The 10,627-nt window shown below is 41.3% G+C and overlaps 1 protein-coding gene across 1 annotated transcript; it reads left to right on the forward strand.

Annotated features, from left to right (window-relative positions):
- LOC111970385 (uncharacterized) lies at positions 1-3,807 on the forward strand. The gene is made up of 7 exons (XM_023997094.1): positions 1-384; positions 1,382-1,498; positions 1,612-1,733; positions 1,897-2,044; positions 2,220-2,338; positions 2,430-3,652; positions 3,749-3,807. The coding sequence occupies exons 1-6, from the start codon at positions 69-71 to the stop codon at positions 2,853-2,855; spliced, it is 1,248 nt and encodes a 415-aa protein (XP_023852862.1). The 5' UTR covers positions 1-68; the 3' UTR covers positions 2,856-3,652; positions 3,749-3,807.
- The last annotated feature ends 6,820 nt before the right edge of the window (positions 3,808-10,627 follow it).

The raw sequence follows: 10,627 nt of genomic DNA on the forward strand, positions 1-10,627 counted from the left end.
AACTTCTACCAGAGACCTCAGTGAACTCGCGTATAAGCGAAATTGCACAAACTTTTGTGTGTACCACCATGCGAAAAACGTTTAGAGATGTGCTGTCGTGTAAACATCCTATATTGTATTTTACGGTGATGGCAACGATTAGCTCTGTGTTAACCCCTTGCTATGGCCAGATTCCAGACGCAAGCACTTCAATGCCAAAAAATGCTAAAATTGATTCGACGATTGTCCGATCCGGGAGGCTTGTAGTTGGGAATAAAGTCCAACTGAGAAGGGTGGGTTTCGAAGTAACCAATGATGAATCCGCCACTTCTGATCGTATCAAGACTCTAAACGGATCTCTTGCATTTGAGGCTGGTAATCGGGCTGGACAGCCTGCATCACAAGGTAAGCCACCAGGCCTCCCTTTTCCATTTGTTTGTAAATCGTGTAGCGGTAACCTAATAGTAAAATACTATATTGCGTAACACATCGTTGGTCAGTCTTTGCATCCACAGCTGAACTCCGACTTATTGGTTTAGCCCCATTCTAGCTACATATTGTAACACCAGCTAATGTGATTTAACCAACACATATCAAATCAAGTTTATTTTATATAGCCCTTCGTACATCAGCTAATATCTCGAAGTGCTGTACAGAAACCCAGCCTAAAACCCCAAACAGCAARCAATGCAGGTGTAGAAGCACGGTGGCTAGGAAAAACTCCCTAGAAAGGCCGAAACCTAGAGAGGAACCAGGCTGAGGGGTGGCCAGCCCTTTCAGGCTGTGCTGGGTGGAGATTATAACAGAACATGGCCAAGATGTTCAAAATGTTCATAAGTGACAAGCATGGTCAAATGGTAATCAGGAATAAATGTCAGTTGGCTTTTCATAGCCGACATTAAGAGTTGAAAACAGCAGGTCTGGGACAGGTAGGGGTTCCATAACCGCAGGCAGAACAGTTGAAACTGGAATAGCAGTTTGACCATGTTATACATGTGTGGCTATACATGTGTCTCCAGTTGCAGGTTGTCTGAATTTGATGTCTGCAAAAAAGTTTTAATATTAATTAATGTAATGTGTACACCTCATCTTGTCTTCTCATTGATTGAAATGGGTGTATGTCATAGCAGGTGGGTCCACCCCAAAGTGTCTCAATGGGAGATTTGAAAGGGGGTAAATGGCTGTGTTCACTGTTGGACTACTTCATGGGCAAACRTTTAGTTTAAAAAAGGCTGTTTTCTAAATTCAGATGGACCCCCTGCAACTGGACAGACACTTCAGACTGCTGTTTTGCTGAATGAAGGACAAATGTTAGAGCCCAATGTTTGAATCCCAGATTGCCCCTTTAAAGGTGGCACACGTTTGAGCCTTACAAATCCTGTTTATTCATTCCCTCTCCCAGAATGGCACAAGTTGGATGCTAAACTCCAGCACATGGGGCCATCAGTACAGTGTAGCAATGAAGCAATGACTCTTCGGGTCAAAGGGGGAAGAGCTCCACATTTTCTGGTCGATGGCGGTAAGTAGAATGTGCCCACTAGATAAGAAAAATATTGAACACTGATGCTGCTTATGCAAGTTGCTTAGTCCCAAATGAGTTGGTTTAGCCTGAGGTATTTCTGTCTTGTGCAGGTGATGGGTCTCCTGTGTTTCCCCTGTCCCGAATGCCAACTCACTGTGGCTTCTCTGTGAAGCGGTCACGCAGAGATGTAATGTTTGTCGCACCATACCAAGGCTGCCATGTCACTAAAGAGGTGATATTTCCTCCATGGAGGCTTTACCTTACTAAAAATGTAAAAATTAACTCTTGAAAAATCTTGTATTGCTAAATGTTGATTTGAGCCTCGATTCACATGTTGGCTATTAAAGCACATGAACAGGGGTTGCATCATGATACAAATGTTTTCCTTCATACAGGGGGGTAACTATGTTCTGCCACTCCGTCTGTGGGGGGCACCCATGACAATGTCTTGTCCTGTTGCACCACCCCCTCCCTCTGTCTCCTGCTATTTATCTGGCATGGTGGTGAAGCTTCCCATGGCAGCAAATGCTCTTCAAGTCAAAGGTGGGTAATTCTGACTTTCAGTGCACATGGTATATTTGGGCATATGAAATGTGTTCATTTGAACCTATGGTGAATGAATGCTGATCCAAAAGGACTTAATTTCTATAAATGGTTGACCGTAGACTTGTGTATGCCTACAGTCTATTCTGTTGATCACACTGAAATTGTTTTTCAGTGTCTGGTGTGTGGGAGCCACTTCAATCAATCTCCCAGCAATGTGGCTTAACCATTGAGCCATTCTTTGGAGGAGTGGTGTTCACTGCACCATACACAGGACCCTGTGTGGAGTTGGAGGTAGTCCTCACTGTCATCTTGTGGTCATGAAAGTGATCAAATGGTCACTTTTAGGTTATTTCTTGACTTTAATATATATTTTTTTATTCAGGATGATGAGCGTTTGCTTTTTATGCTCTCGGTTGCTGGGGAGATCACCCTCTCCTGCCCTGCTGGCCTCCCTCAAACTGAACCTGTTACGTCTGGATACCCTCTGTTCTACCAGTGGTCCCAGTACCATTTCCCTCCGTATCCCCCCCAACCACCCTCTTCCCCAACAGCAGCCTCTACCATGTCTAAACAAACACATTCCCCTAAACCTTCTAGGCAGGTCACGCCTATGCCACGTAAAGGAGACCCCCAGGTCCCACAAACACCTGAATTGTACCCGTACCGTTTTCCTCCGTATCCCCCTCAACAACGCTATTTCCCAACATCAGCCCCCACTACCTCACCTAAACACACAAATTCCCCTCAACCTGTCCCCCAGGCCATGCATATGCACCTAAAGGAGACCACCAGGTCCACAAATACCTGAATTCCACCCGTTTTACCCGTACCATTTTCCTCCGTATCCCCTCAACACTATTTCCCGACATCAGCCCCCACTACCTCGCTAAACACACAAATTCCCCTCAACCTGTCCCCCAGGCCACGCATATGCCACCTAAAGGAGACCACCAGGTCGCACAAATACCTGAATTCCACCCGTTTTACCCGTACCATTTTCCTCCGTATCCCCCTCAACACTATTTCCCGACATCAGCCCCCACTACCTCCCCTAAACACACAAATTCCCCTAAACCTGTCACCCAGGTCCCGCATATGCCACCTAAAGGATACCCCCAGGTCCCGCAAATGCCTGACTTCAAAATGTTTTACCCGTACCATTTTACTACATATCCCCCTCAACCTTATTTCCCATCAGCCTCCACTACCACACCTAAACAAACAAATCAGGCCCTTCATATGCCACCTAAAGGATACCCCCAGGTCCCACTGAGCTACCAGTTCCCCCAGTACAATTTCCCTGGGTTTTTCCCTCGGCGCTCTGTCCCAAGAGCACCCCCCATCATAGCCAGCCAACTGGATAACCAGAATAACCCCCAGAAATATCAGTACTCAGATTTCTCCTACCGTCAAAAGTCAGCCACTCCTCCAGTAACTGCTAGCACTATCCCTGGCACCACACCCCAGGCCCAACCCAAGCAGTCTTTCATGCAATATGACCAGTACCCGATGGTTCGCAGCGGGAATCCGTATGGCTCTGCTCTGTTCCCACCCCATTATGGAACGGTGCCGTATCATTATCAGGGGCCTAAGGAGTAACTTATGGTAAGGCATAATTATCACAAATGTAACTAAGTTTAAATATCTAATGTGTTATTTACGTCAATTACAATTGAAGTTTAATCGCACTACTTTCAACAGGTGAAATCTACAGTTTCCAGCCATTACTTGTGAAGTGTAAAATAAATTAACTAAATGTACTGCTTGAGTTTATGGATTTACTTGACAGTTGAAACGGTGGTACTGTTGGCCAGGGAACTAGCACCTGGCCAACCACAGGCTCTACGGGGGTGGCTAGCTAGCATTCTCTCCCTTCCTGCCTGTGCTTTAGTTGCATTCATGCTTGTACATGACCTCGCTAACATGATATTTAGGCTTCAGCTGTGAGGTGCCTGTATCGCCTTGAAATAAAGTCCAGCTAATGTGCCACTTTTCAAAAGTATTTAATTGTATTTATGTAGGGTTAACTCTTGATGGATCTTATTTTCAAGTGTTTGAATTAGCAACATGCTTAGTAACCAAGAAACCTTTTTATAAGTCTTACAAGACCAAGGTCTTAGATTACCCTAAATTACAAATGCAAGCAGAAGTAACATTTATATTAAACACATTCCTCAGTTAAGGTCCTCAGATTTCTAAATTGCCCTAGAGGTACCAAAAATCAAATTTTTAAAGTTTTATTCTGTGAACCCTGGGAAATTCCTCTGATCGGCGTTAACATCCCTGAGACCGGGTGGTAAATCGTACACTGTTACAGTCTGCTAAATTAAACACATTTTTAAAGTAATGTTTGGTACAGTGGGAGTTAAAGGCTTTTATATATTCTAGAAATGTATCAACCTATGTGACTGAGGGCCAACTTTCTGGTAGACAATAAGGCTGTGTAACTAAACCTGGTGTTTGTTATAAAGCGCAGTGAGCTACTTGAAACTGCATAAACTATCAGCTGCATTCATATAGATGTTGCCATAGTCTAGGACCAGTAGGGAATGCTGACAATCTGCTTTCTACTATATGAGGCATTACCAATTTAACATTTTCTCATGTGCTTTGAGAAAAGTGTTATTAAAGGGAAATTTTCTCATGTGCTTTGAGAGCTTTCATCTATCCAGCTGTGTAAGCAGAGACCCTATCAAAGTATGTGTTTAAATCCGTTGTGTACTCCAGAGAACGTGCTTCATGTAAAATGTTGGTCCTAGGTTTCATGAGCTGGGAAAAAAAGATCCCAGAAGTGTGTGCACAAATTGCTCTAAAATTGGGCACCTATGTTTATGTCTTTATTTTTTATTTTTTCCTTTGCCAAGATGATCCATCCACCTAACGTGGCATATCAAGAAGCTGTTTACACCGGTTCACCTTGTGCTGGGTACACAGGCCACAGATGTTGAGGGGGCATGCTGACTAAAGGAATACTCACCAGAGCTGTTGCCAGAGAATTTAAATGTTAATTTCTCTACCAAAAAGCCACCAATGTAGTTATACAATTTGGAAGTATGTCCAAGCGTCCTAAACCACAGACCAAGTGTAACCACGCCAGTCCAGGACCTTCACATCCAGCTTCACCTGAGACCGGCCACCTGATGAAATGGTTTGCACAACTGAATTTCTGCAGGAACTGTCTCAGGGAAGCTCTAACATTAACAATAATTCATATTTAAGTGAATGTTGCTAGAGGTAATATTGTCTTATGGACTCCTGACCAATTGCCCCCCCCAGTGGCTTCTCGGAGTCATGGCTTAGCAAGGACATGGCTAATATAAATCGAGCTGGTTTTTCTATGCATCGGCAGGATAGACTGGTAGAGTCCAGTAAGATCAGGGGTGGTGTCTGAACAGCTGGTGCTCAAACTCAAATATTAAGGAAGTCTAGGTTCTGCTCGCCTGAGTTAGAATACCTCATGATGGGCTGTAGACCATAGTATTTAACAAGATTTTTTTATTTATTTGTCTATTTACCACCACTTTGTCAGAAAGGGACAACGCAGTCCAGTCTAGTTCTCTTATCCTGGAGGTGCTTTCCTGGAGAATGATATGTTGGCATGGAATAGCAAGACCATGCAGAATCTTTAAGACGAGGCTTGCATCTGCTTAAAATGGTCCAGACTGAATAAATTGTTTGTGAATGGTGTGACAATGGTGATAACTGTTTGGTTAGTCATCAAAAATCTTAATTTAATTGCTCTAAAAACAGTTTTGTAATGGGGGATCCTGCTTGTGACCAGCATGAGGCACTAAATCAGATGTGAGAACATTATAGCGTATATGCAGGAGGAAGGTAAGGCCTTGTAAACCTAAAGTTGGATTGTCCAAACTTGACCTTGTTTACCACCTTGTATCTTGAATGTCAAGGTGAGTCAAATAATACCGAAATACTCAGTTGCTCCCCCTTGACAAAGCTTGTTGGGGAGAGTGAATGATTTTCATAAGAAGTACAAAGTCTTGTCAATATTTAAATGCAGGCAACAATCAGCCAACCATTTAGAGACGTGGATCATAACTTCAGTTAATGTGCCTGTTTTTAGTGTACATACAGGACTGTATCGACTGCATATCAACTTGTGGGCAAGCAACTGGGAGAATTTCTATATACTGAACAAAAATAGCAACACAACATGCAACAATTTCAAAAGATTTTGCTGAGTTACAGTTCATGTATGGATCCTGTATTTCTCGACACATTCACGAAAATAGTCATGTTCTTTAAACCTGCCTGCTGGACCCTATTCCAACTAAACTACTTAAAGAGCAACATCCTGGACTTGGCCCTCCTATGTTGAACTTAATAAACGGCTCCCTATCCTCCGGACGTGTACCAAACTCACTAAAAGTGGCAGTAATATAGCTTCTCCTGAAAAAGCCAAACCTTGACTCAGTTAAAAAAAATTCAATCAGCCTTTATCGATTCTCCCATTCCTCTCAAAAAAATAAAAGCTAATGTGCAGCGACTCACTGCCTTCCTGAAGACAATGTATTTGAAACACTGGTTTTAGAACCCATAGTACTGAGACTACACTCGAAGGTGGTAAATGACCTTTTAATGGCATCAGACCAAGGCTCTGCATCGGTCCTTGTGCTCCTAGACGTTAGTCTTGCTTTTGACACCATTAATCACCACATTCTTTTGGAGAGATTTTAAACACAAATTGGTCTACAGAGACAAGTTCTTGCCTGGTTTATCTGTCGGAAAGATATGTTTGTCTCTGTGGATGGTTTGTCCTCTGACAAATCAATTGTACATTTAAGTGTTTCTCAAGGTTCCGTTTTAGGACTCCTATTGTTTTCACTATATATGCTACCACTTGGTGATGTCATTCGGAAATACAATGTCAACTTTCACTGCTATGCGGACAACACACAGCTGTACATTGAGGAAACATGGTGAAGCCCCAAAACTGCCTACCCTGGAAGCCTGTGTTTCAGACATAAGGAAGTGGATGGCGGCAAATTATTTACTTTTAAACTACGACAAAACAGAGATGCTAGTTCTAGGTCCCAAGAAACAGAGATCTGCTGTTTGATCTGACAATTGATCTTGATGGTTGTACAGTCTCAAATAAAACTGTGAAGGATCTTGGCGTTACTCTGGACCCTGATCTCTCTTTTGACAAACATATCAAGAAAATTTCAAGGGCTGTTTTTTTCCATCTTGGTAACATTGCAAAAAATCTGAAACATTTTGCCCAAAAATGCATAAAAGCTAATCCATGCTTTTGTCACTCCTAGATTAGATTACTGCAATGCCCTACTCTTCAGCTACCTGGATAAAGCACTAAATAAAACTTCAGTTGGTGCTAAATACGGCTGCTAGAATCTTGACTAGAACTAAAACCAACATTTTTATCATATGACTCCTGTACTAGCCTCTGCACTGGCTTCCTGTTAAGACTAGGGCTGACTTCATTGTGTTACTGCTAACCTACAAAGCATTACATGGACTTGCTCCTACCTATTTCATCTGATTTGGTTCTGCCATACATAAACCTACGCTTCGATCACAAGACGCAGACCTCCTTATTGTCCCTAGAACTTCTAAGAAAACAGCTGGAGGTAGGGCTTTCTCCTATAGAGCTCACTGGCTTACTAGTGCTCTTCCATGCCGTCGCTAAGAGGGGTGCTTCACGTTGTGCCAGGCTTTTTTGCGCTATACTCTTATCCGGTGTCCTGTGTGAACTTAAGTCCCCCCCCGGAGGACCTGACCCTGGCACCATGCCTCAGCACTACCTGGCCTGATGTCTCCTGGCTGTTCCCAGTCCACTTGGTCCAGGCTATGGAATCCTGACCTGTTCATCGGATGTGCTAACTGGTCCTGGACCTGCTGTTTTCGACTCCTGAATGCTTGGCTATGAAAAGCCAACTGACATTTACTCCTGAGGTGCTGACCTGTTGCACCCTCTAAAATCACTGTGATTATTAATGTTCATTGGATCAGTCTAAAACTTTGCACATACACTGCTGCCATCTAGTGGCCGAAATCTAAATTGCGCCGTGGCTGGAATAATACATTATGGATTTTCTCTTGCATTTCAAAGATGGTACAAAAAAATACCAAAAAACGCATGTTTTTTCTTTGTATTATCTTTTACCAGATCTAATCTGTTATTCTCCTACATACATTTCACATTTCCACAAACTTCAAAGTGTTTAATTTCAAATGGTATCAAGAATATGCATATCCTTGCTTCAGGTCCTGAGCTACAGGCAGTTCGATTTGGGTATGTCATTTTAGGTGAAAATTGGGGGAAAAGCTTCCAATCCTTAAGAGGTTTTAACCACTTCTGGTCTTCAATGCAGGGCCGACAGATAAGTTCCCTACTTTTTCCCTCTCTTCCATTTTTTTGCGGTAATGCTGCAATTAGTTGGTTGTAATTTTGGGTAGAGCAGACATTTCCATATAGCTTTTTTTTTTTTTTAAGTATTTTTATTTTAATATATTAGTATAACCACAATATTTGTTGTATTAATATGTTCCGTTTTTTTCTGGTGGATCAAATTTAAATTGCAACCAACTTTCTATGGCTTGTTTTAAAAATAGTGATATTTGGGAGATAATTTCAGTTTCAAATAACTGAGTGCGAGGTTGTAATCTGAATAAAGGTTAAAAGGCCATTCTTAAACATGGGGTGAGAAATTCTTACTAATTTGCTAGAGAACCAGTTTGGATTTAAGTAGAACTTTTGTATGACTGATGCATTTAGTGAGAGGTCTAATGCTTTAATATTTAATAATTTCTGCCGTCAATTCATATTCATTATATAAATAGGCCCGTTGAATTTTGTCTGGCTTGCCGTTCCAAATAAAATATGTTTTTTTCCCCTCATATAATTTAAATAACTGTTCACTAGGTGTAGGCAAGACCATAAGCAAATAGGTAAACTGGGATATGACTAAGTTAATCAGGATGATTCTTCCACAAATAGACAGGTATTTTCCTTTCCATGGTAGCAAGATCTTATCTATTTTTGATAACTTTCTACTAAAATGTATTGGAGTGAGATCATTTATTTATTTCAGGATATGTATACCAAGTATGTCCACATCACCATCAGACCCTTTTATTGGTATACTACACAGTAATGTAAAGGGTGTATTTTTTTGTGATCCAATACGTTATATAGTACACTTATCATCATTTGGTTGTAATCCAGAGAGGATAGAAAAAGTATCTAGATCCTCTGAGGCTGTGGAGGGATCCAAATTGTGGATTTAAAGGAAAACATTCATCATCAGCATACAATGACATCTTTGTTTTTAAGCCCTGGATTTCTAACCCCTTGATATTATTGTTGGATCTGATTTTAATTGCTTACATTTCAAATGGCCATAATAAATAGATATGCCGATAGTGGACAACCTTGTTTTACTCCTCTTGACAGTTTAAAACKTTGAGAAGTAGCCATTATTTACTATTTTACACCTAGGTTTACTATACATGACTTCAACCCATTTTATAAGAGATTCTACAAAATTGTTCCAGGCATTTATATATAAACTCCAATCATACTTAATCAAAAGCCTTTTCAAAATCAGCTATGAATCGCAAGCCTGGTTTACCAGATTTTTCATAGTGTTCTATTGTTTCCAGTACTTGTCTTATATTATCTCCAATGTATTGTCCATGTAAAAAAACCTGTCTGATTAGAATTAATAATATCCGACAATACCTTTTTAATTCTATACGCTATACATTTTGCATCACACCACTGAAGTGTAAGGCCTTGTTGAGTGTAAGGCCTTGTCTACCATTTACATAGGAGTGGATAAAGCTGTCCTCTGAGTATGTGTTAAAAAAAWATATATACAGTATATATATATATTGTCTACCTCAACTGGTATGCCATCCAGCCCTGGAATTTTCCCGGACTTAATGGCTTTAATTGCATCAATTGTATTTTTTATTTAACTAGGCAAGTCAGTTAAGAACAAATTCTTATTTACAAAGACGGCCTGCACTGGCCAAACCCGGACAATGCTGGGCCAATTGTGCACCGCCCTATGGGACTCCAAATCACGGCTGGATGTGATGCAGCCTGGATTTGAACCAGGTACTGCAGTGACGCCTTTTGCACTGTGATGCAGTATCTTAGACCGATGTGCCACTCCTAATTTGGCCTTCTAGGGGCGTCAGGTAGCCTAGTGGTTAGAGCGTTGGACTAGTAACCGAAAGGTTGCAAGATCGAATCCTCAAGCTGACAAGATAAAAATCTGGCGTTCTGCCCCTGAACAAGGCAGTTAACCCGCTGTTCCTAGGGCGTCATTGAAAATAAGAATTTGTTCTTAATTGACTTGCCTAGTACAAAAAAAAAGAGTCTTTCTGTATAGCTGTTAAATTTTACATTATTAATAGAAAAAAATCCATACAATTAGCTTTGATTAAATTAACAAAACCCTCGCCCACATGGAAATTCAGTAAGTGTAAGGCCTTGTATATGCCAATTATCTCATGGTCCGACCGCATTCTGTCCCCTATCAACACTTTTTTTTAGCTTTTGGTGCCACAGAGAATGACATAAGAAAGTAGTCA

The sequence above is a fragment of the Salvelinus sp. IW2-2015 genome, linkage group LG11, assembly GCF_002910315.2.
Source record: "Salvelinus sp. IW2-2015 linkage group LG11, ASM291031v2, whole genome shotgun sequence".
Taxonomy (NCBI): domain Eukaryota; kingdom Metazoa; phylum Chordata; class Actinopteri; order Salmoniformes; family Salmonidae; genus Salvelinus; species Salvelinus sp. IW2-2015.

What these genes read in the sequence shown, in the direction of transcription:
- LOC111970385 (XM_023997094.1), top strand. Translation starts at nt 69, where the DNA reads ATGCGAAAAACGTTTAGAGATGTGCTGTCGTGTAAACATCCTATATTG. An exon ending in TGGACAGCCTGCATCACAAG is followed by an intron (nt 385 to 1,381) that starts GTAAGCCACCAG and finishes TCCCTCTCCCAG; the next exon opens with AATGGCACAAGTTGGATGCT. An exon ending in AAATGCTCTTCAAGTCAAAG is followed by an intron (nt 2,045 to 2,219) that starts GTGGGTAATTCT and finishes ATTGTTTTTCAG; the next exon opens with TGTCTGGTGTGTGGGAGCCA.